This window comes from Rhinolophus sinicus, chromosome 12, assembly GCF_057876585.1.
Source record: "Rhinolophus sinicus isolate RSI-liver-muscle chromosome 12, RSI-T2T, whole genome shotgun sequence".
In the NCBI taxonomy this organism is placed as follows: Eukaryota; Metazoa; Chordata; class Mammalia; order Chiroptera; family Rhinolophidae; genus Rhinolophus; species Rhinolophus sinicus.
The window spans coordinates 42973476-42999502 of record NC_142512.1 but is presented as its reverse complement, the minus strand read 5'-3'; the positions used below and the strand labels follow the sequence as shown (position 1 = coordinate 42999502).

Genomic DNA, 26027 nt, shown 5'->3' with positions numbered 1-26027 from the left:
GCTTGTGTGTGTGCCATGTGCTGACGTGTATGAAGACAGAATAGGCAGCTGGGGCAGCCCAAGATGGACCTGCTCTCTCTCCTTGCCTGCCTACACTCCGTGTCCATTGGGCATGGCTGGGGCCTCCTCTCGGACTCACACTGGTCCAGCTTGGCCTCCCCTCCTCTGAGCCTCGGTGAGTCTGGTTCAAGGTCTTACTGGTGGTGTGCTGGGGCTGACTCAGACTGGTTTGCAGAGCTGACTGTGCCAACCTCTTCCAAACTCCAGAGATCAGGGATGACACCATATTGGTAGCTTGAAATTAGATATAGTGGCAATATTTCCAGCACAGAAGTCAGCAAATGCTACAAAGCAGACACCCACCGGCCCCCAAAAGCATGCGGACACTCACCAGCACATCACCCGTGCTGCTCGCAGTTATAACAACATCCGATATTGGGCGGTAGCACCTGCTAGGCCTTTGGCATCACTCTTATCTATACAAAAATCCTGTGAAGTATTTGTCATCATCCCCATTTCATATCTGGGGCTCATATTTACATGATTTGACTCCAGGTCTCTACCCACCACACTGGGCTGTGTGTCTCAATAGATAGAGCCATAGATTTGACAGGGCTGGCACAGTTGTTAAAAGATCATCCATCATCTAATCACTCTGTTCATTTGACAGGGAAACTGAGCTCGGAGAGGCTCACTGTGGGGAGGGGTGTATTCCTCTGCTAACACCGCCTAATGTCACAGCTGCCATCTTCCCACCTGTCTCCAGCCCCCAATCATGCCAGTGTCTACTGCAAAGCCAAGGTCACTGTCACCTGATGTTCTACATGCATGGCTGGTTTTGGGGAAACGTTACATGCCATGCAGATCTTGACATTCAGTGCAAGTTATGTATATTTTGTTTTGATTGATTTGACCTGGTGTTCAAGACTCTCAAAAACATTTTAAAACTTGCTTGGGCCATTTATTGTATGTCTCCCTCCTAGACTGGTGCCACCCGCGGCCTTGATCACTGCACCTTTGCTGCAGGAACTGGGGCTAAACTTTAAAAAGGAATAAGCAAGACAGAGCTTGGTGACCCAACCCTGGAGATGCCCATCCTGTCTGACAGAGGTTCTGGCATCTACACACTTTAGACAGCAGTTTCTTCCCTGGCCTCCCATTCCCATCCCTGCTCTGCCTGCTCCACTGACCAGAGAATCTTGGATTTTTTGTCTCAGAAACATCAGCAGCACGTTGTCGAGCGCACACTGAGGCCCACTGTGCACTCCACCCTTCACAGTCTCCCATTTAGAAAAAGGGCTCCTCCCCCCCCCCCCCCCCCCCCCGTTCCGCTCCAAGGAATCCACCAGGACCCCCTTTGCCAGGCCAGAGGGTCGGTCCTCCAGCCTTTGCGCGTGGATCTCCCGGGCCCTGTGTGTCCCGGGAGAGCGGCTGTGTGTCAAGACCTGGCCCTGTTCTCAAAGAATCCCGGGCCCTGAGCAGAGAGACGCGCACCCGCCGGGCGAGAGAGCGGACAGGACACGGTTCCTCCGCAGACGCCAGGCGCCTCCCTCCTCTGCCCCCACACCCTGTTCCTCCGAGGATACAATCCTGCATGTCCCTCCACTCCGCCCCAGAGAGAGAGGCACAAACTCCCTGATCCCCGTCTCGTCCTCCCATCCCCGCCTCTCCAGGCCCCGGGGGTTTCACGTTCCGCCGCCGCGTTCCCGGGCGGGCGAGGCGTCAGGTGAGCTCTCACCTGGGGCGGGTGGGCGGGGGAGATGGGGGCGGGCCGGGGGCGGGCCCGGGTCTGCGGTCCCACCCGCAACGGGGCGGGGCGAGGCCGGCGAGGCCAATGGGGCCGGGGGCTCGCCGCCCCGGGGTGCCGCCAGAGCTGCTCCCTCCTTCACTCCCGCTCCGCCCCGCCCGTGTTTAAAGCCCCGCGGGCTGCTGGTGGCGGCGCTGCGAGCGCTGAGCTGCGCGAGGAGATGCTACAGGGCGCCGTGCCACCGGCATCATGCGCCCCCCACCCGCGTTGGCCCTGGCCGCGCTCTGCCTGTTGGCGTTGCCCGCCGCCGTCGCCGCCGCCTACTTCGGGTTAGTGCCCGCCGCGATCCCCCACGGGAGCCCCAAGCCCACCTGTCTCCGCCTCCTCCGGCTACTGCAGGGCCAACATCTCCCTCCATCTGGCCCCGGTTGCGGTCGCATCTCGAACTCAGACCTTAGCTTTGGTAGCACCCAGCCCCACTTTGCGGTCGGATGTCGCGCCCCCAGCTGTGTCTCTGGCCTCCCCGGCTCAGACCCCCATCGCACTTTCCAGCGTCCCACTCTCTGGTCCCCTTCGCTGCCGCTCTTCTCACCACTCCCTGTCCGAGACCTCATCCCGCTCACTCCGCCCCATCTCAGACCCCTGCCCAAGCTCCCGGACTCTGCACGCGTCTCGGACCCTGACCCCGTTCGCCCGGGAGCGCCGCGTCCCTGCCTGTCCAGGTGTCGCTCCCGCGCTCTGAGTCCCTCTGCAATTCTCACTCGGCGCCCTGTCTGCCCCCTTCATGGACTCTGTTTAGCTACAATCTTTGCCTCGGGCTTCTTCCCCACCCTCTGCCATCCCCCAGCGGAGCGGAGACCCGGAGGGCTGGGAGGGTGCGTGGGTGGGTGGGGGTGGGTTGTTACGGAGGCCAGCGGAGGAAATCGCTCAGATCCAAGATGAATGGAGGACCCTGTGGGCCGTGTGGTTCAGCTGGAGGCGGGAGGGAACTGTCAGCTAGGGAAACCCGACCAAATCTCAGCCCTGGCGTCGCGTGAATTCTCAGGAGAATGAGGAAGAGCGAGAGAAGGGAGGAGGTGTGCATATTTGGAAAAGGAGGATCAGAGTTGGGCTGACACCTGGGGAGAGAGTGGGGCGGGAGGGGGAAGCGTTTGGAGCGCAAGTTACAAGGCAACTGTCCCTCCTCTGAAGCTGAATTGCAGGGACGTGGGACGGGAGATGCGATGTGCTGCGAAGGCACTTCCTGACCTCCACCCAAAGCCGGCTCCGACTGGGTAGCCGTTACTTTCAATCGTGCCACTTCTTGTGATCTTCACTCCAAATCAGGGTGGGGTTTACCGTCTGACCACAGCAAAGGCAGGACAGCACCGAGCAAGTGACCTGACAGATTGTTTTTAAGGACCCACCAGGGAGGGGCAAGTAAGGGTCTGAGAAGTCCTTGCAGGCTGGAATAAAGGTTGTGGGCTAATTTCCAGGTCATGACCCCTGGTGAAGACGTGCCTAGGCTGTGGGCAATGGCTTCTTGAAATGTATGGAAGGGGAAGGGTTTGTCATCCCAGACCCTGGCTCTGGGCTCAGCTTGCTGGTGACTTGGGAAGACCACTAAGTCTCTCGGCCTCAATTACCCCTTTTACAAAGGAGATGATCTTGATGTGACTGAGCCTCTAGATCCAGTCCAAGAGCAGTGCACAAACATGTTTGTTTCCTGATGATTTTAGGCTTGAAGGCGCTGTTGTTGCTTCAGCGGGCAGGATATCATAGTTAAGGCACAGACTCTGGGTTCTGTCCCCACCCCTGCCACTTGCTAGCTGTGTGCTCTTGGCCAAGTCACCTAACCTCTCTGTGTCTCAGTTTCTCATCTGAAAAATGAGGATAATGGTGACTATTTCACATGAGGATTATATGAGTTAGTGCATGTATACAGGACAATATCTAGCACATAGTAAATGCTTAACTAATGTTAGTGACGATGATGATGATGATTACAGAGACCAGCAGAGTATCTTGATATCCCCGCTCTGACAGGGGTCTCTGAGCTAGAATGGCGAGCATGAAGGAGAGAACAAATGGTGCCTGCATCCTCTTGGACACCAGCTCATTTTCACAATTATTTTGTTCGTTTGGGTTTTAGGGTTGGGGATGGGGTAGGGGCCAGGTGGTGGTGGTGGTGGGAAAGGGGCTCCAGGAGGCCTGGACCATCCTGGCTGGTATGGTTGGAAGGGAAAGCAGTTTGCTGCAATGCATAGGGTTAGAATTTGAGGACTGTGAGCAAGGGGATAGCCTTGGAAATGAGAAGGGAGATGGTGGATTAGGCCTGGGTTAGGGCTGAGAGGGGTCATGTGAGTATTGGACCCATCTCTTCTAGGTCATGAGCCTGGCTGGGCAGACCTAGCAAAGTACACTCAAGCCACCACCACCCCAGTCTGGGGAGCAGGACAAATATTCAGAGAATAAGCTAAAATTGGGGCCTTGTGCTGTTATGTGTTTGGTCTCAGAGAGCAGACAGGATTCGCCCTGAATTCTCACTGAGGAAGCCCTGTTTGACTCAATCAGGCCAGGGTTTCCAGCTTCCCAACAGAATTTGCTCTCTGGAAAGAATCTGTATCAGTTATCCACACTGTAGTGAGAAAGTGAGGCAATTGCTTCTCCTGTCTCCAGGTCATTTGAATTTGAAGTCTTATTTCTGATTATAAGGTGAAGTGTTTGGACATCTTGATAAAAGAAAGTTCAAACATCAGGAGAGCAGGTGAGGCCAATCTTCTTGGGGTCTTCGAAATCATAGAATTATAGACTTACAAGTTGGAAGTGACCCCTAAAGAGTCTCTGGACCAACTCCTTGCTTTGAGCAGGTCATGTATTATTATCCTAATTTTTCAGATGAAACAACCGTCATTCCCAAACCACAGTGAGCCAGCCGCTGCTTCTGCTTTGCATGAGCCTAATTCTGTTGATGATGATAATAACATAATAACTAGTATCGCAATTTATAAATTACTTTCTCATACAGCTCTTCTCTTGGCTGATACTCAGAACCATTCCTGAGGTATATCGGATGGGTGTAAATAGTGCCCAAAAGGAAACCAAGGGTCAGGAAAGTTCAATGACTCACCCAATGTCACACAGCAAATTAGTGGGAGAGGCAGGATAGAAACCAAGTCCCACCTTCAGGCTGTTCTCCTTGCCCTACAGCCCCCAGAACTAATAATGTGTGGTCACCCAGGCGAGCAGCAGCTGCAGAGGAGCTGCAGAGGGTACAGGAGTCTAGGGTGGCCCCCTCCCCTGCTTGGCTAACTCTAACTCTGTCAGATCCTCTTGGCTGTGGTGGGCAGTGTGAGGCCATAACATTCTTCTATCTCCTGTCTCAGCAGTGAGACAAGATGCATTGAGCCCTGCTGGTGTGTCATGTGGGCTCCCAGAGGATGGGAGGTAAACCAGAAGTCAGGCCCAGGTTTGTCCTAGCTCTTGACTATTCTCTGTGTTGTTCATGGTCAAGTTATTTGCCTCCAAGGTCTTTAGCACCTGGAGGTCCTAAGGTTCCCTCACAGGCTGGTCCGGGCCTGGAAGTCTAAGGTCGCTCAAGGGCTCATGTTTTGGCTCAGATGTGTTGGGAATTCTGTAAATATTAACTTCTGTTATGTTTTATAAATGGACACGCACAGTATTACGTGACGAGCTGGGCAAATGACAGGCCTTGTTACCCAATCCAGTCTTTAAGCCGTACCAATGGCTTTGTAACTAGAAATAGCTCCTGTGGGTGCAACTTTTAAAATCATAGTTGACTTTGGTTGTGCTTTTTAAATGTATGACCTCTGCACTGGTTCGGTTTATTTTCTCTTTGAGGATGGCACCCAGAAGTTTGTGAAAACATAGGTTTTTGAGGCAGTTAGATGAGTCTGAATCCTGCCTGACTTGGCCTCTTGCTAGCTGTGTGACTTTGGGGCCTTGTGCTGGTATGTGTTTGGTTTCGGAGAACAGACAGGATTCAGCCTGAGTTCTCACTGAGGAAGCCCTGTTTGACTCTGTCAGGCTGAGCTTTGGGTGATAACAATACCCAACCTAAAGGCTGATGTGAGGCTTTATTGAGACAATGAATGAAAGGGCCTAATAGGTTGCCAGGCACATACTAAGTGCTCAGTCCAGTACTCAGTGCTTGGTGGGGTTCTAGAGAGTTCATCATTGGGTTCTAGAGATTTCATCATTGTGAAAAAGCAAAACACAACCTTCTCCCCCCCCCCCCCCAAATCAACGTTCTATACCGTAACATTCATGCATTCTAAGTGTACAGTTGAGGTTTTAACAAATATGTGTCCCCATGTAGCCACCACCACAATTCCTATACGGAACACTTCCTTCATCCCAAAGGATCCCTGTTCTCTTTGCAGTCAACCCTCCCCCAGCAGCCCCACGCCACCTCTTCTCTACCTTCTGTCACTAGATTACTTTTGCCCACCGTAAACGTTCATATAAATGGAATCAGATGGGAATAGCCTTTTGTGTCTGAATTCTTTTGCTCAAAATAATGTTTTGAGATTCATCCATGTTGTTGCGTATATCAGTAGCGCATTCCTTTTTATTGCTGAGTAGTGTACAGATGTGCCAAAATTTGTTCACCCATTCACCAATTGATGGACATTTGGATTGTTCCCAGTTTGGGGCTATTCCAAATATAGCTGCTATGTACACATCTTTTTGTGGGCATATGTTTTTATTTCTCTTAGATAAACATCTAGGACCAGATTGTCAGATCACATGTACATGTTAAACTTTGTTTAACTTTGTAAGGAGTGGTCAAATAGTATTCTAAAGTGGTTGTACCATTTCACACAGTAATGTGTTCAGAGTTCAAAGTACTCCATATTTTTGTCAGTTACTGTCAAGTTTTAATTTTGCCCATTTTAGTGGGTATGTCTTGGTAGCTCCCTGTGGTTTTAATGTGCATTTTTCCAGTGATGAGTGGTGTCTTGAACACTTTTATTTGAATATTGGTTATTTGACCAATGAACAATATCTTTCTTATTCGGTTGTCTTCTTATTATTGAGTTATAAAAGTTCTTTACATATTTTGGATATAAGTCCTTTGTTTTTATCCCAGTCTATGACTTGTGTTTTCATTTTATTTTTCTTTTCTTTTCTTTTTTTTTTAACTTTTATTTATTTAAGTGTATTTTTCCAAGACCCATCAGCTCCCAGTCACGTAGTTGTTTCAATCTAGTGGAGGGCACAGCTCATAGTGGCCCATGTGGGGATTGAACCAGCAACCTTGTTGTTAAGAGCACTGTGCTCTAACCAACTGGCCAACTGGCTGCCCTGTGTTTTCATTTTCTTATTTGTATTTTATGAAGAACAGAAATTTTTAATTTCGATGAGGTGCAATTTTTCAACATGTTCTTGTATGGTTTGTGCTTTTTGTGTGTGTCCTATCCCTGAAATCTCTGTCTTCCAGAGGTTGTAAAGATTTTCTCCTATATTTTCTTCTAAATGCTTTATAGGTTTAGCTTTTACACTTAGGTCTGTGATTCTTTTTGAGTTAATTTATGTGTGTGGTGCGAGGTAAGGGTCGAAGTTAGTGGTTTTCCATGTGGCTAGCTACTTGTTCCAGCACCATTTGTTGAAAAGATAATCCTTTCTCCGTTATGATCTTAGTTGCAAATGAATTGACCCAACCTGTGAGGGCCTATTTCTGGGCTCTCTATTCTGTTTCACTAATCGATATGCTTATTCTTCTGCCAATACCACACAGTCTTGATGTTTTGTAGCTGTTTAGTAAGCCTTGAAACCAAATACTATAAATTCTCTAACTGTCCTTTTACAAAATTGTTTTGGCTATTCTAGGTCTTTTGTATTTCCACATATATTTTATCAGCAATTCTACAGAAAAGCCTGCTGGGAATTTGACTGGGATTACATTGAATCTATAAATCAATTTATAGAAGATTGACATTTTAATGATATTGAGTCTACTGATTTATAAACAGGCCCTCTCTTTAAATATAGGTCTTTTAAAATTTCTTTCAGCAGTGTTTTATAATTTTCAGTATACAGGTCTTACAAATATTTTTAAAAAATTATTCTTAAGTGTTTTCTGTATTTGGATGGTTTTTTAAATTAAAAAACCGTTTTAAGGAATAGATTGGGTCCTGAAAAAACACAGAGTTGGAGGGAAGAAAGGGTAAAAGAAATTTTACTGCTTTGGGGTGGTGGATTACAATGATAAGGATCATTGTGTTTGGGGAAGGAATTTAGGCCTCTTGTCCCTGGCTGAGCTATAACCCCTGCCCCACCCCTTACCCCTGGAGGTGGGCTCTAGAGTCAGGCTCAGGGTCAAACCAGCCTCCTCAGTGGATGGTGGAGTTTCTGAGGCTGTAGAGGGAAAAAGAAGGGGAGGGAAGCAGGGAAGGGGGACTCCTAGGCTGGAATCTCCTAAGCAAAAGAGGTCCTGGTGCCTTTAGGATTATCTCCTCAGGTAGACGTGAGACTCAAGAGAAGGTGGGCCAGGTACCGCATGGCTTACACCACCCCTCAGACATCAGCCTGAATAGGGTTGGAGGCAGCCCAAGGCCCTGGACTTGGAGTCACACAAATTGAGTTCAAATCCTTCATCCCACCACTTACTAACTGTGACCCAGGGCAAGTCAGGTAGCTGCTCTGACCTCAATTTTTCCCATCTATGAAATGGGTAAATTCTTACCTCATAGGGTTGCTGTGAGGGTTAAATAAACGTATATAAATGTGCTGAAAAGTTATCTATATATAAGAGTTTAAGAAACCTAGTGGTCCGTCTTAGAGCATCCCAAGTTAAGGAACATTTTTAGTAATATCTCTTCCTTCCTCTCTTCATTTTTAGCTCAGTCATTGTTTAATTTGAATCCTTCTGCTCAGCACTTTATGTGCATCATCCCATTTAATCATTGTGACAGCCCAGGAGGTCAGTCATGGTATAATTATCTTCATTTACGGGTGGGTGGGGGGAAAGCTCAGAGAGGCCAAGTGTCTTGCCCAAAGTCACACAGCTAGTGGCTGGCAGCACCAAGATTTGACTTCCAGCCTGTCAGAATCAAGAGCCAACCTCTTCATCTCTGCCTCATGCTGCCTGTTGTGCCCCAGTTGAGGCCTGCCTCTCCCTGGGCAGCTCCGACCCTCTGAGACCTCCACTCTGTCATCCACACCTTTCACTTGGCCTACGTCACAGGTATCTCTTGTACTACATGTCTTAAACTCCTGTTTTCTTACCCAGTTCTTCACGTGCTCATGTTTCCAATGCACGCAGAGCTCCCTTTAGGCAGAGACCTTGGGGCCTGACTCTAGGCTGAGTAGCCCCCGTAGTCCTTGGCACGGCTTTCCCATCTGCAGTGAATGTCGGGGTGGGCAGGCCCCTCTCCCTTTCGTTGGTCCTTCCTCTTCGCCAGAACCTCCCTCTCTGCCTCACCCCATTTGTTCTTTCCTTTTCTGCTCACGCCTGGTTCTCGCGAGCATACATTGCTTTGTCACGATCTGGCCCCTGCCTGGACAGGAACTAGAAGCAAAGCAGAGAGCAGAAACTTGGCCCCATCAGACTCCAGAAGTCATGGGAATTGGATGGCAGCAGAGATGAGCGCAGGGGCAGGGCAGCCACTTCAAGCCCAGACCCCTCACTGGAGAGACAAAGACTGGGGGTGGAGGGTGTAGGGGGGGGGCGGAGCGCCTCAAAGAGCCAGGAGAGACTCAGAGCCCCATGTTCAGTCAGTCTTGGAAATTCCAGAGATGGGTTTTAGGGCAAGAGCAGAGAAGGTCTGCTTTCCTGACAGTTACAATGCCTTTGAGGCCAGATGAGTTTCAGAATTCAAGAATTCTCGGATTTTAGAAATACACATATACCGTGTATAACATAACGTCCCTAGCAAGGTCTAGGACAGCACCCATAATCAGACACTCGTTTTGCAGAAAAACATCTACATGTTGCGATAAATCAAGTCTCTGCCATATGAGTTCACCACAACCGTACAAAAACTGTAGTTTTCTGAGCTTTCTGGAGTTTGGAATTGTGGATAAATGTTTGTGAACCTGTAGTAAACTTTCTGCTTGTGTCACCATGAGAGGTTGTGCAAGCTGAGTTTTAAAGAAAGGCTTGGTCCATGTTCTTGGCTGGTCCTCACTGTGTATCAAAGGGAGGCTCCAGATGCTCTGAGCACAGCTCGTCCCCAAGATCTGACGTTCTGAGGGAACCTGCCTGGCTCTCCCAGTCCCCATAAGGGCTGGAGCACTCAGGGTCTGACTGACCGTGGCCCTGAGATCTGGCATTGGGGAAAGTACCTGCCAGAGATCACAGTCTGAGGACCGGGAGGGCGTGGCCATGCCCTCCCAGAACCTGCAAGACGGAAACTGGGAGCCAGACAACAAGAAGGCCAGGGAAGTAGGGTAGGGGGAGGCTTGAGTGAGAGAGCCTAGAGGGTGTCCAAACTTTTTTCAACGTTTTTTACCAAGGGCCATATGCGGTAAAATACACAAACAGCCGGCCCACTCACTCAAGGTGAAGTACGTATTGCCTCACCTGGTTTATTTAAGTAAACTAAATATATTTTTGGAATTTGCTGCGGACCGCGGTTGGCCCGCAGGCCGCAGTTTGGACACCCCTGGCCTAGAGCTACACTCTGGCTGGGGTTGGACATCTGAGAGATTTATCTGAGGAGCACCTGCTTGGGGGTGGCGGAATCTGGGCTGGGGTCAGGGGGCCCTCAGGGAATAAGAAACTATGATCTCTGCCAGGGAGCTTACAGGCTACTTGGAGAGCCTGTCTGTACAGCCCTGAGGAGGGAGAAAAGAGTGCCAATCACGCAAAACTAATGGTACTATATCTGCAAAAGTGGGAGAAGACAGAGAGGATGGTTAGAACGGAATGAGGCTGGCAAATAAAGAGGGCTTCCTGGAGGAGACAGACAAGCATCACAGCACAGTAGGGCTGGGTGGGTCCTCTGTGTCATCTTCCCCATTGTCTGCATTTTTGAGTCAAGTGTGGAAAAAGGCAGTGGCTATAAGAGTCCAGGGGATCCATGAGGGCTTTTGGACTGGGAAAGGCATCCCAGGTAAGGGTGACAGCATGAAGAAAGGCGTGGAGGCTGGACTGAGAGGTAGAGCAGGAGGGCAAGGAAGAGAACGGCCTGGCCTGAGGGGAGAGGCTCTCTGTTACAGTCTTACAGTTCTAGCTGGCTGTGAGTCCAGGGCGGCCCAAGGTGGGAAGTTGTTCTGGTCTTGCTCTGGAGGACCCCACTCTGTTCCCGAGAGTGCATCGCCTGGGGCTCTCCTGGACCATTCTGGCCCTCCATGGGTATTTCAGGGAGTGACTCCTTGACCAGGTTGGTAGGTTCCTGCTATCCCTGGAGCTGAGGGGAGGAGCAAGGAAGGGTCTGGGCCATCCCTGGGAGCTGTGGGAAGACAAATGGAATCTGTAACATGGGGCATCTCTGCCTGGAGCATCTGCAAACAATGGAACTGTCCTCTTACAGAGTGATCACACATGAGCCATTCCCCAGGGTTCTTTTCTAGGACCCACAGTCCAGCCGGAGCCTGCCTGTGCATGGGAAAGAGGATGACCACTCAAGAGCCTGCCAAGCTAGTTACAGTTAGTCGGTCAAGTTGCCATGGTTAAATACTTTGGCCGAAGTTACCCAGTCCGGGATCCAGGATCTCATGGTTGGGGCAGAACTGGATGGCGGTGCTGGTTGCCACAAGGGGATACAGCCTCAGTCACTGCTGGCCTTTCTCTGTAGTCCCCACCCTGTGCTTCCTACACTGCTACTCACCTGGGTCAGGGCTGGGCTTGTGAACCCAAGAAGTTGGGGAAGTTTGTCTTTAAGGCCTCTGGCCTTCCTTACTCTTCTCCCTCCTCACCCCAGGCTCTCCCTTTCTCTCTTCACAATCCCAGACCCTCTCCTTTGATCTTTCTCCTATCTAGCAAAGTATGTTCTCAGACACCGGTATTATATCAGACCCTCACACTTTAGTATGAATAGGCAGGCTGTTTCTCTAAAGCCAGAAACTTTATTTCTGACTTTTGGCTGAGAAGAGAGTGAGTTTCAGACCAGGGAAAATAGTCTTTTAAACAAAGCGTCCTACTTTCCCTCTGGCTGCCCAGGGAGCTAGAGGAGTCCTGACCGGGTTTCCTTCCCTTCAAACCTACCTATTGTGTTCCTATCACAGAAATAAAGTTCCTAGATATTTGCTGTGGTGATGGCTGAGTTTGCTTCCCTGAAGTGTTACATGGAAACTGAAAGCAGAAACCTCCAGGCTTGATAGAAGCAGTCCTAGGGGCACAGTCCTAGCCCTGCCACTAACTCAGTGGGTCACCTTGGACAATAAATCTTACATGAGCTCCTAAGACACCAGACAGGTCAAGACAGAGACTCTCATACTTGACAAAACCTCTTGCCCTTCTCCCTGTCCCCAGAAGCCTCTGGGATACCTCCTAGGAACCATCAGGAAAAAAAACCCTCTGGATTGGGTAACCTTAAAGAGTTTCTGCAGCCCTAAAATATATGATTTAAATACTGTACTTTTGGGCCCAGCCAGGGGACTGGGGGAGACGTAGACGTGAGGGATTTCCCTGCACTGGAGTGACTTTTAGAACCCTCCATGCCACCTGATCCATGCGTGCCAGAGACGAAGGCTTCCTCTCCTGAGCTTCAGCCTAGGCCTGAGTGGAGAGGGAGAAAGACAGGAGGGAAGGAGGGGGAAGCATTTCCTCCCCAGATGTTCCAGTAGCTACCCTCTGAATACTTGAGATTGTTGAGATGCAAAGCATGCTTGCTGTGTGGGCTGCTTGCTGCCCGCTTAGCTCATGAGCACACGTCTTCCTTCCGGTGCCATCCTCAGTGGGCAGCCCAGTCTGCAGCTGTGAAACAGGAAATGGAGAGACAAAGCCCACACCTGGGACAGGCTCTTTCTCTCTGAGCCAGGGACAGGGTGTGGGACGAAGCTGGTGAAGGGTGAGGCTCTGGTGGGCTCCTGGGGGTGGGGGTCGTGGTGACTGGATTCAGTTCTCAAGGTGGGTTCTGAGGTTAAGAGCTGGGAGGAAAGAAGGCTGCACCCAGGAGGGGCTGAGAGGGACCCAGACAGGGAAGTCGTGAGTGGTCTTTACTTCCGTCTTCTGTGGATAGACCTGGCATGAAGCTGATGCTCAACGAAGTCCTTCATATTCGAAGTCCTTCATATTAATATTTAAATGAGTGAGTTAGTGAGTGAAAAGAGGGAATGGAAGGAGTTGGAGTGCAGGTAGGAAATGGTAACTGCCAAATGGGCCAGGCTGCTCATTAAGGACATCTCCTTGGAGGACATGTGAGATGATGCTGAATCCAGGAGAGGTGACAGGAGTCTGCAAGATGAAGGGAAGGCTGTGCTGCTGAGCGCATCAGATGGCAGGAGGAGGAGAAGCCTAGAGTGGTTGTTGAGGGCCACCCCTCTGAAGAAAGACTGCCGCCCACAGCCAGGGCCTCTCTTCCTGGGCCAGTCACTGCCCTCACGAACTCTCCCAGCTGGGAAGAGTTGGGTAGTGGACAGCACAGGTGGGGGGTGGCCAGTGTGAATGAGTGTGTGTGTGTGTGTGTGTGTGTGTGTGTGTAGGAGGTTTAGTGAGGGCCTGAAAGGTGGGCTGAGATGTTTGAGATGAAAGCACAAAGGGAGCACTTACCATGCAAATGGCCCTGCAGCGGAAGCCTGTTATCGGAGCATCTAATGGCGTTTTTTTTTTTTGCAGGGCCAAGGCCAACGCTCCAGGCAGGGCAAAGCTTTCCTGGTTCCCAGGCAGCTGCCCACAGTTGGCATGGGCCCTGGTGCCAGGCACAGCTTCTGGCCCCTCCAGCTAAGGGTCCAAACACGCTGGCATGACCTAGTGCCCTGGGAACCACCAGCCTTGCCCTGCACCACCTACCCACATCCTGGGGGTGACCTCCTCTGGAGCCATCAGACCCTCTCGAGCAGAAACAAGGGTGGGGTGAGGGTGGAAGAACAAAGCCTGGGGCACCCCCAGTTGATGGAAAGTGCGCTCCACCTGCTGGGTCTGGGAGCTTCCTCCCGCCTCTCCCCCACTCCCAGGCCTCCCACTGCAGGCAGGATGGGGCCTGGCAGAGGTCATGTTCTCACGCAGGTAGAGCTAGGAGTTCTGTCTGGGTCCCTGAGCAGCCACTGATTGTTTCTTGGGGAGCTGGGCTGGTTCAAAGCTTTCTTCTCCCTCCCCTGCCCCTTGGGGCCTTGGGAGAGTTTTGAGTACTCTTGAATCCAGCCAAGTTCTCTCCAGACTGAGCTCTTTGAGGGCAGGAGAGGGTCCCAGCACCCAGCACATAGTAGGTGCTTCAGAATGACACTCGCCTGGAGCTTACTTTGTGCCAGGCACTCTACTAAGAGCTTTACAAATGTGAACTCATATCATGCTGAGGACAAGCCTGCAAGGTAGGCACTGTGATTATCTGCATTTTGCAGCTGAGGCACAGAGGTGGAGTCCCTTGCCCAAGGTGGCACAACTAATAATAGGTGGGGGTGGGATTTGAACCCACGCAGTCTGGCTCCAGTCACCCTCTCCCACTAGTTAATGTGTATTTGTTAGATGGAATGAACTTAGGTCCTCAAGGTCACCAATAAATGAGGGCAGACCTGGGACCCATCTACTCAGGCAAGAACAGCCTTGGGAGCTTAAGGTCCTTGGGTTCCCACACTCCAGCAGGTGTTGGGTGATTGTTCCAGGATGAGTCCCATTTCTTCTAAGGGGTTTGATGGTGCCTGGGGTTTTGCTGATAGTAAACCAAAGTAATCTCCTGGGAAGCTTTCCTCAAAGGCTGGAGAACCTTCTTTTGCTTCCTTCAAGGTCATCCCAGGTGGGGTAGCTTTAGCCTAAACTGTGGATGGGATGAGCATTGGGGAATGTGAAAAAAAGCAGGGGTGGGAAGGGCCAGGAGTGGACAGAGAGCTGGTGGGGCATGGGGTGGGGAGTCATGTAAGATGAAATCCTGAGGGGCACCGTTGACTTTTCCCACTCTGGGGGGAGACAAAGTGGCCTGGGAAGTGGCTGGGGATGCTCTGCGCTCAAAGCCAGAGACATCTCATTGTGTGGGGGCTTCCGGTTTTATTAACCTAAGGGCCATGGGCCAAAGGTACAAGGAGTGGGAGGCACAGACTGGGGGCAAAGACAGGAGGAGAATGGAGCTGGTCACTTGACATTGTTGCTTTCTTAATAGGAAAAGAGAGGCTGGAAGTCAGTCTGGGGGAGCCCGACTGTCAGGAATTGGGGAGACCAGCTGGGTCAAAATAGGTGCAACTGATGAGGAGGGATGGTTCCCAGGCCTCAGGAGCGCTTGAGTCAGACAGAAGTCGGAGGAGCTCCTGTCCGCCAGCTCAGAAGAGCAATCAGCAAGTTCCCAAATTATCTGTCCTCTGCTCTTCAGTTCAGAACACTGGTCACTGGTTTGGCTGGTGGCATCTGATCTAACCATGGTACAGTGTTTTGATTAAAACCCCAAATTTTGTCTGGATTCATTAGACTAATGAAATTCACTTGATCTTTTCCTCTTTATCCCCCAGGGAGCTCAACTAACATGTGGGCAATTGAGATTTTTGCAGAAGGGCTGGTGGGTGGGATTCTCAGGCCTGGGGGTGCCAGGGAGTGTAGTTTCTTCAAGGGGAGGGGATCATGCCCACTGACCCTGGAACCTACACCACCTAGAATTGTTCTAAGGTCCAGGAAGAAAACCCTCCCTAGCACATGGGCGTAGGTAGGAGAGTTCATGAGCACTGTTTAAGGAAATGCCTTGAAGTGCTTTCTAAATTTGATGTCATGGCCCTATTTCTTCAAAGGAAATATGATTCTAAACCACAACATGGAAAGCAAATAAGAGAGAAACTGAGTCCTGAAAGGGCTCCCAGCTGTCTTCCTAGGCCCTGCAGGGCATTGCCAAGGAGGCTTCTTTGAGAGAAGCCCTGGGCAGACCAAGGCCCAGCGTGGCCTGAGGCCCTTGTGCGGTTGGCTGCCTTTCCTGACCATTAATCGCTACTAAGTGTCATTACCGCTAATAAAATTAACCGACTTTATACTGGACTCCTGGGGCCATCAATCACAGGGTCTATTACATGAAATAAATAAATAAAAAAAAGGTGCCTGTGGATGGGGAAAGGGTGCTGAGCCTGGCTCACAAGTGCAGCCTAGGGCATGCTGGTATTCCACCGCTGTCAGAAGGTCATTATCAGGGACGGCACCCTGAGTTAGACAAACCAACTCCAAGCCTTGACACTGCACTACAGATAGGAGTGTCTCAGGCAAGAACACAGCTGACCTCAGGAAGACTCTGGCACCAGGGGCTGAAGTGCTTCCCAAATTCTCCCTCCCACTTTCACCTCTGCTTCCCTTGATAGCTTTCATTCATTCTTTCTCTCTCTTTAGACCAGCTTCCTATTTTTATCTCCTTAGTTACAGGCCCACTTACCTAAAGAAAGAAAAAGAGAAAGTGACTGTATGCTCTCTTAATTCAAATTCCAAATTCCCAGAGAAAGGACTGATTGGCCCATCTTGGGTCATGTGATCCTCATTGGGCCAATCCGCAGGCCAGAGCAGCAAGGTCATGTGGTATAAAATGGCCTACAAGGGCCACATGGTAACCATAGATAAAAGGAACAGGTAGGCAGCTAACCCAACGAGTGTCCACAATAGTAATTTAAAGGGCTTTGTAATGAGCACTCAAAAAGTGATAGATAATATAATGTATAATGTAGCTACAATGATATAATAATAATAGCTATTCTTCTTAAAATAGCATTTAAGACAGGCCTTGAAGGATGTGCAGCCCCATTGATCAAAATCCCCATCACTCCCTGCTTGTTCTCTCATCTGTCAATCGGCTGCTACAAGGAAGGTCCCAATTTCTGAAACATGGGAACTGTGTGAGCAGAAGTTGTTCCTCACATCAGCCCATGGTATGGGGAGGAGGACATTTGAGGGGTAGATGGCTGCTGCCTCTTGGCTCCCTGTAGCCCCTGAGTGGCCCTCCATACTGAAAACCAGTCAGGGTGGGGCCTCCTCAGCTGGAGTTGACATCAGGTTCTGCTGTGGACCTGCCCAGGGTCAAGCTCTAAGGGTTTCCTGCCAGGCTGAAGGGAGGGGTTTGGGTGTAGACCTGGTGGACTGGAAATTTACCCATTTGCCCCCAGATTAATGATTAACGGGTCCCGGCCCTCACCCTGTCTGGGAGGGGAACCCAGGGCCAGGCTGGGCCAGGAGGAGTCTGATAGCATCTGTCTCTGCTCAGAGGTTTCGGAGATATGCTCCACACTGGGTTGGCTGCACCTGATGGATTTGGAATCTATGGGCACTTTTGGGGGGCACCTGGGGCCTGGCCAGGACACACACCCTCTCTGGGGCAGACAGAGAGGGTGTGGCATCCAGCCAGATGTCCTGGCTGGGGCAGGTTATTCTCAACAGGAGAGCTGTGCCCATGGGACGTGGGCCTGTCTGACCACTCAGGCTTGGCCAGGGCTTGCCTTGGCTGGTGGTACACGAGCAGGAGTGACAAGTGCCACATCCCAGCAAGAGCTTTAAGAGCCATTGCATGGTTACACTTTTGCTCTTGTACTTTGAGCAATGAGGCTGGCATGTTCCAGAAAAGGGCTGCCTCCTCCAGCCTGGGTCCAAGATGATTTATATTCCACCCACACTGAGGGCCACCAGGGTATACAGGACAATAAATATTTTGAACTAGTAGAACCATTTCACAGAGAGCTTTCAGGGAGAGGGAAGGTGAATTCAATTAATTCTAGTTCCCACTTTGCTACTTATCTGCTGGGTGACTCAGGCCATTCACTGCCTCTTCATAAAACTTTTGTTTCCTTATCTGGACAAAGGGAAGACTCTGCCAAAGTTAGAGAATAAAGCATCTTGCAAGAGGAAAGAATTTTGAGAGACTCCAGCTAGCAGGAAGGTGAACCAACATGTCCCAGGCACTGTGGTTAGTACTTTTCACGTAATCCACCCAGCAGCCTCAGGAGGTAGAGAGGATCACTATTTCCACTTTCCCAAGCAGAAAACCAAAGCTTCAAGATTATATAGCTAGGAAATAAGTGGTATTCTGGCAGTGGACTCCAGAATACATAAACTTTCAGTTATAGTAGAACAAGAAGTCTGGGGCTGGTGGCCTGATGGAAATTCAGCTCCTTCACCTTCATCCACCCATCTGTCAGTCTGCCCATCCATCAACCTACTCACCCTCCCTGCCTCCCTCTTTCCTTATTTCCATTCATTCTTTCCTCCATCCAGGTATTCCCCAAGCATCTCTTTGTAACAGGTACTGAGTGGCCAGAAGGTTGAAGATCTATCTGGAAATTATGGAAACAAGTTAAGTTGGGGTGGGCTTACTTGGGCAGGGACATAATGTAAGGGAGAGAAGCCTATTGGGGAGATTGGCTGGGTATCTGCTCAATATCTACATCCCTCCGTCTGTCCCCTCTTAGGACTGTGGCGCTCCCCTCCGGGCAGCAGCCAATACTACATGCAGTGTTTCCCAAACTTCCCTTACCATCCAAGCTGCCCAGGGATGTGGTAAATATGCAGGTCCCCAGGCCCTACTCCAGAACAACAGAAGCACCCCAGATGACTGTTCTGATTGGGCAAGTTTGGGAAATTGGGTGTGTAAGAAGAGCAGAGACTTTGGCATCTGGGTTGACTAGCCCTTGTAAGCACCTTGGTTTCCTACTCTGCAAAATGGGGACATAACCCCACGGGGCCAGCCTCCCTTCTAGAAGGGCAAATAATGAAGCCCCTACGAAGGTCCCCTTCCCCTCACCTGCCTATGTCCTCAGGGGTTGTCATCCTTTATCCCCCCACCCCAGACACCCCCTCACAATCCCCAGGGGTCACAGGTCTCCCCTCTCTCACCCTCTTTAGCCTGACTGGGCGGGAAGTCCTGACGCCCTTTCCAGGGCTGGACACGGCAGCAGCCCCAGCGCAGGGCGGGGCCCACCTGAAGCAGTGTGACCTGCTAAAGCTGTCCCGTCGGCAGAAGCAGCTCTGTCGGCGGGAGCCTGGCCTGGCTGAGACCCTGCAGGACGCTGCCCACCTAAGCCTGCTAGAGTGCCAGTTCCAGTTCCGGCACGAGCGCTGGAATTGCAGCCTGGAGGGGAGGACAGGCCTGCTCAAACGAGGTAAGGAGGATGGCTGAGGAGAAGGGCTGGGGGGAGGAGGCCTGGGGGGAGGAGGGCTGGGGGCAAAGAGGGTTTGGGAGGGAGGGCACCATTCCCTCACCCTTGTAAAATAAATCTGGCTCCCAGGCCACAGTGTCCTTGCAAACCCAGCACAGTCTCAAGTGAAAGGAGTCCTGGGAGTTAATGAGGCCCAGATATTCCCTCAGTTTTGGGAAACAGAGGAGCAAGGAAGAAACAGGGGAAGAGGAGGCACAGCCCATCCTGGAGGAGCCCACAGATGAGATGGGTGGCACCCCAGTCCCCTCCCTCAGCCTCCTCCACATACAAACACACACAACAAGGTATACAAACGTATAAACATGGAAGGCAGTTAATAACTGGCCAAATAACATGACAGGCCAAATTCATTCGTTCACTCATTACCTGTTTCTTTATCACTTCTGTTGATCCATCTTCTCCTCCCTCCCTCCCTCCATCCCTCCCTCCCCCCTCCTCCCTTCCCTCCCTCCACACCTCCACCTGGCCATCTCTTCCCTACGCCTCACTGAGCCAGGCAATGCAACGGGCTGGACGCTGGAGGCACAGAGCTGATCAAGGTCCCTTCTGCCCTCACAAAGCATACAGCCTAAGGGGAAAACAGGTCATCCTGTGGCTCCATCACCAAGCAGCAGGGGCTTTTACAGAAAGGCAGCCATGCTGTGTGGGAGTCCGCTCTAGGCCACTGCTCTCCATGGCTGGCCTGGGGCGGAGCTGACGCTCACCCCCCCACGCTGTGTCACCAGCACCCCAGGGACATAGGAGAGAGCAGGCAGGAGGTAGCAAGTTCATGGATTTGGACCACGCCCCAACAGTGCAAGAGTTGTGATAGTCCAAGAGGTGGTTGGATGGTCAGTCTGGGATAAGTCAAGAAGGAGACCCAAGGTCATGCTGTCATTGAATCACTCTGTAGTAGGTAACAGAGAATGACATCTGAGGGTTATCGTAAAGCACAGGGGCCCACAGGGCACATTTCAGGAGATCTGGGATTTCAGAAATGGTTTAGTCCAGCTTGCTCTCACCTTGACCTGGAGTCATTATCAGTGGCTTAGCCCCAGCATTGCCCCTCAGCAGGTGCCTGAGTCACTTCTCTTTGCATCTCAGTGTTCTTGACTGTTCCCTTGTCCTGCCACCTGGGGAATCTGGGTACATATTCCACAGTGAATTTGAAAGTCCCATTTAAACAGCAACTTGCAGCCTGAGTTTAAGGTGCAGGCGTTGGGGAGGCTGCCTCGAGCTGTGTCCTCAAGTTCACACACCCCTTGTACACACCACAGCAGCCTCTAACCCCACTCTCCTCCCTCCCGGATGCCACCCGGTGCCCGGCCCAGGTTTCAAGGAGACAGCCTTCCTATATGCGGTGTCCTCGGCCGCCCTTACCCACACGCTGGCCCGGGCCTGCAGCGCCGGGCGCATGGAGCGCTGCACCTGCGATGACTCTCCGGGCCTGGAGAGCCGGCAGGCCTGGCAGTGGGGGGTGTGCGGCGACAACCTCAAGTACAGCACCAAGTTCCTGAGCAACTTCCTGGGGCCCAAGAGAGGAAGCAAAGACCTGCGCGCACGGGCCGATGCCCACAACACCCACGTGGGCATCAAGGTGAGCATGTTCCCGGGTGGTCCAGGGCCCTTCCCAGCTGGGGTGCAGGGCTGAGGCCCAAGGTCTGCAGGAGGCCAGCACATGCCCTGCCCCCCACCCAGCACACACCCAGAGCCACCTCAGGACGAACCTCATTCCTTCAACCAACATTCCCTGGGCATCTACTCTGGACAACTACCAGGTATCAGGAGAAGTGTCCTGCGTGTCATCCATAGCTGGCCCGGGCCATGGCGAGGCAGGAACATGTTTGGAGAGAGGTCTCCATTCCAAGGACTGGCCTTCCTGGAGGTCATAGAAGCCAAGACAGTTTGCTGATCTGTTGTAACTGCCACTCCTTCAATTTTACAAATGGGAAGAGGAGGAGACCAGAGGAGGGAAGGGACTTAGCTGAGGTCACACAGCAGTGGGAGGACTAGACAGGAGAAAGTATTTAGGTCTATTGGGATGAGACGACTGGGAGAGACTAGGGATTCAGTTCTGTAGGAAACTGAATTCTGCATCTGTGCCCTCATCACTGGGTTGGTGTAAACCAGGGCTGCGGTATTCAGCTGTGCAAACTGTCTACCCCACAAGAACTCTGGGCCAATGGGAGGAGATGGGGCTGAGGTCGGCCCACACTGCTCTCACTAAGGGGTACACGTTGACACAGGACTGCCTCTGCCCAGTGGAAGGGGAGCCTTGAGTTAATTTGCACAAAGGTGCCACATGGGCCAGCTTGGGTCCTATCTGTCCCTGTCATATGAACCTCTCCCTGTCTCTCCCATCCTCCTGCCACACCCTTGCCAGGGTTGCAGCTCCGGGGGCAAGCTTGGACTGTGGGCCCTGGGCCTCTGACCAGGCCTCCATTCTGCCTCTCCTCACAGGCCGTGAAGAGTGGCCTCAGGACCACCTGTAAGTGCCATGGCGTGTCAGGCTCCTGTGCCGTCCGCACCTGCTGGAAGCAGCTTTCCCCATTCCGTGAGACGGGCCAGGCACTGAAGCTGCGCTATGACTCAGCCGTCAAGGTGTCCAGTGCCACCAATGAGGCCTTGGGCCGGCTGGAGCTGTGGGCACCCGCCAGGCCAGGCAGCCCCACCAAGGGCCTGGCCCCCCGATCCGGGGACCTGGTCTACATGGAGGACTCACCCAGCTTCTGCCGGCCCAGCAAGTACTCCCCTGGCACAGCGGGCAGGGTGTGCTCCCGGGAGGTCAGCTGCAGCAGCCTGTGCTGCGGGCGGGGCTATGATACCCAGAGCCGCCTGGTGGCCTTCTCCTGCCACTGCCAGGTGCAGTGGTGCTGCTACGTGGAGTGCCAGCAGTGCGTGCAGGAGGAGCTCGTGTACACCTGTAAGCACTAGGTCTGCTTCCCAATGTGTCAGCGGGGCACTGCCAGGACCTCACTCAGCACCCAGCCACCTTGAGGCCACCCAGCTGTCCGACCAGCCCCTCCGGGCAGGTTCAGCATGCATGCACTCACGGATGTACATGCCAGCGCACACCTCCTCCTCTCTCCACCGGGCTTTGGCAGTCCTTCCCTCCTTCAACACTCAGCAATGAGAGGTGCAGGCCTCTCCCCCAACCCAAGGGTCCCCAGCCTTTTGGAGGACTTGGGGCAGGAAGGCAGAGTGGAAAAGATGTGGAGGGAAATAAGGGAAACGAGGAGGGCAGGACCGAGGTTTTGGAAGGGAGAGAGGGAATATCCCTCTATCTTGATCCTAGCATGAGTGGCCTAGAGCCAGCAAGATGCTGGGAGGCGAGCACCTAGCCCAGGAAGGCACAGGGAGACCCGTCAGATGGAATAGAGGCTGGGACGGGTCAGTCCAGCTCTTGGGCCAGCTCAGATCACAATGAGCCCAGGGCCCACACACTGTCACCACCACATGGCTTCACTGTGCTAGAGATGGGGGGAAAGGCCAGGTGATAGGACCTGTTGATTTGGAGAAAAGAAAGCTTTTTGGGCTTGAGTGGATCCAAGTCAGAACATGTCCTGGAACCCTGCGTCCTTGATTTCATTTTTAAAATATGCCTGTGCTGAGGCCTCATTCTTGTCTTGAGAGCTGAGTTATCCACACCCACCCAGCCCTACTCAGTAAGCTCACCAGTGGACGCAAGACTGGTAGGAGAGCCAGTCCCCAGGGTGGGCTCAGACAGGGCACTGAGGTGTCACAGGGAGACAGTGACCCTTCCCCAGTTTCCCTGGAACACAGAATCTTTAGTCCTAGCCCAGGAGAGGGTGACAGTTCCCTGGTGCCAGGAAGGGAGCTCAGTTTCTCAGCCTCCCCTTGAGACTGCTTTGGTCAACTCCCTGTGGCTGGGGTCCCCATCTGCTGTGAGGTCCCTACACAGCTGATATTCATGATGTGAAAGAGGTGGTTGGCGGGTTGATTCCAGTTACATTTTTTCTCTTATGGCCACTCATCTTATTAATGTTTTTGCCCTGGCTGGAGGTATAGGTGTGTGAAAGTCTTGCTAAGCCTGATTTCTTGGGGACCCTTCATTTACTAATGGCCCGTCACTTTGGCTTTCACCCAAGGAACAAAACTGACTTTGCTAATTTCCTCCAACATTTCCAGGGCGACTATCAAGGTCTAGTGTAGGAGGAGAGAGGAGCTCACACACACACACACACACACACACACACACACACACACACACACCCTTTGGACCTGACAGGCTGAGGGTTCCCATTCAGCAGCACACACACCTTGGTTCAGGATCAAGACGTTGCAGGGGTCACTTTGCTGGAGGCTGCCTGCTTCCCCAGAGGAGTGCCTGATGCCAGCCAGGTGGAAGTGACCTCCCCTGGGACGCCCTTGGCCATGCTGCTGGCCCTGCCGCACCCTCTGTCAGCTTCCTGTCTCCCTGAACCCAGAGTTGCTGACCTTCCACGGAAACAGGAAACTTCAGAACCAGCTGACTGCTCAGAAATCATCCGTGTAAGCCCAGGAAGCAGCCCTGGGGGCTCCCTGAGGCCTCCAAGGATGACGAGAAGCTGCCCTGTCTTCGGTGGATCAGGGCAGCCTGCGGGATGGTGGATCTTTGGCTGCAGAGGCTCTGATGAGGAGCTCAAATGACCTGAGACCCCTTTCTAGACTGACTTTGCTGCCCCAAGCAGCTGGCCGACATCTTGGCAGAAAGTGCAAAGAGGAGAGAGGGCCGGTTTTCTGGTTTCTTCCATACCCCTACGGCATGGAGACTTTCTGCCTGTCCAATCCATCTGGCTCGTTTGAGACCCAGCTCTGTGGATACCCCAGCTCAGCCCAAGAAGTAAGGCAGCAGGAAGAAGGGGCCTGATCCACCACCACACCATCCACACCCCAACTTCATGGCTGGCGGCGCTGGGGTACTACAAGGATAGAGGGCAGGCTCTGAGGGCCCCTCGGACTGTGGGTTCCTCCCTCTCCAGCCCTCTCCCCTCTTCTCCTTACTTGCTCCTACCCCTTTCTCTTCCAGTTGCTCCCAAAGGTCCACCCCAGCCCTGCTTGGCCCCTGGGGCCAGTGAACACACCCCTCATTCTACAGTTTTAAGGGAAACACTCACAGGGTATTTTTTTGTCTACCTCACATATATAGATTTTAGAGCAAAAGAGAATAATTTATATAGCTAAGATATATGAGAAAATATTTATGTTATTTATATAGTTTCTATATTCCATGGGCAGCACCTGTGGGGATTGCGTGTTCTGCTGGAAGCCATCTCTCTGGGGAAATACAGTCTGGCTAGCCAACTGGGGCTCCCACCGAGCTGGACAGAAAGTGGCTGGGAGGAGGTCATGTAGGCTTCTGTGTCCCACTCCGGCTCTGCCCCAGAGCTGGTGAACACACCCCATCCCCACACGAGCCCTAGTGGGCTCAGTCCAGATCTTCCTTGTGACGTCCGTAACTTCTCTGCTCTTCTGGGTCCCAGGACCCCCGTTCTGCTCTGGCAAAACCGTCTTGCTCATGATAATAATGACAACAAGGACGACCGCACCGTTCATTTGTAGAGCACTTTCCATCTTCAGAAACACTTTCGTCCCTTTCACCTCACTCGATCTCCCCGTTGTCCCTGTGAGGTTGGTGGGGACCTCACTGTGCCCATTTTACAGATGCAGCCCAGGGATGGAGGGCTGTGCTCAAAGTCACACTGAAGAGGTTCCTTCAGTGAATATTCACGCAACTTCTCCATGGGCCAGGCTCTATGGGAGCCAGCTTATCCTGAGCCTAAGGACCCCGCTAAGAGTCTGCTTACCCGGCTGTGTGTGACATGGGGCCATTTGGATCAGGACAGCACTTCAGCATGTCTCCAAGTGGAGCCCTGTGTCTCAGGGGCTGGGACTGCCCCGAAGCCTGGCAGACAAGGACCCTGTAGAAGGGCTTCACCACTGGGCCCTTTTTCCTTCTGCCCGAGCTGCCCGAGAGAGTTGAGTGACATCACAGGGCACCTCCCAGCCCTCAGATGGGTTTTGTTTGCTCTCATTTATGTTTTTATTTTAAAAATGAAATGTTTTTCATTAGATTTCTGGCTTCTCTCGTAAAATCAGCTGTGCTGGCAGACTGGACCTGCATGCCAACCTGGTCATAGTCAGCTCGAGATGGGGAGCTCTATTTGGGGTTCCCCAGTTTGCCAAATACCATCCACCTCAGCCCACCGCACTCACAGGTTCCACCTGGCGCTCGTGGGCACATGATCTCCACCCCCTGGGCTAGCTTCCCTGGTGTCCTCCATTGCCTGGCAGGCAGACCCACAGACCTGTGCCAACCCTGAAGATTATTTCTTGCTCCCCAGAGTTTTCTTTCTCAACAACCATGAACTTCAACTTTTTCTCAGCACATTTCAGAATTACAGTGGGAGCTATCGTATATCGAGCACCTGTTCTGCCCATCCATTCAAGCAACAATTGTTCAGGGAGCTCCTACTGAGTGTCAGGCACCGCCCTGCAGGCTGGGGTACAGCAGTGAGCAATATCAATTCCTTGCCTCCTGGGGTGACATTCTAGTGAGGGAGAGAGACAATAAACCAATAAACTACATGTCAGTTATCTGTACCCATTTTGTCTCGATTTATTGCAATCACCCGGCACATTGGACAGAATCACCCCAATATTATGGTTTAGAAAATGGCGTTTGTAAGATGTGAAAGCTTCTGAGCAAGCAGTGGTGTCAGGACGGGAACACAGAGTTGCTGGACTCCAAAATATGGGTTCTTTTCCTCTCTTCACTGCTGTCTCCCCTCAGATGTAGGTATTGCAGGGATGGATCACCCCCTTTTAGGGATTCTGGGAAAACAGGCCTAGAGGAAGGAAGTAACCCATCCAAGGTTACACGCCAAGACAGGCCTGGTTGGAGCCTGGGTCCCCTCCCAGAGAGAAGTATTTCTAGTGCCCTCAATCCATGGCCAGCAATGCGGATTGGGGTGGGGGCAAGACAAGACAAAGCAGGAGCCTCCAGGGACTTATGGTTGGTTAGGAGAAATGAGATGCTCACCATGCAATGGTTTGGGTCATTTACGGGTCAGCCCCAGAGTCCCTCCTCTGGCCA

The 26027-nt window shown here is 52.0% G+C and overlaps 1 protein-coding gene across 1 annotated transcript; it reads left to right on the top strand.

Moving 5' to 3' along the window:
• The first annotated feature begins 1887 nt into the window (after window positions 1–1887).
• Window positions 1888–25534, top strand: WNT9B (Wnt family member 9B). The gene is made up of 4 exons (XM_019733060.3): window positions 1888–2076; window positions 18639–18895; window positions 20263–20528; window positions 21392–25534. Exons 1-4 carry the CDS (start codon window positions 1997–1999, stop codon window positions 21863–21865), a joined length of 1077 nt encoding a protein of 358 aa, XP_019588619.1. The 5' UTR covers window positions 1888–1996; the 3' UTR covers window positions 21866–25534.
• Window positions 25535–26027: the final 493 nt, after the last annotated feature.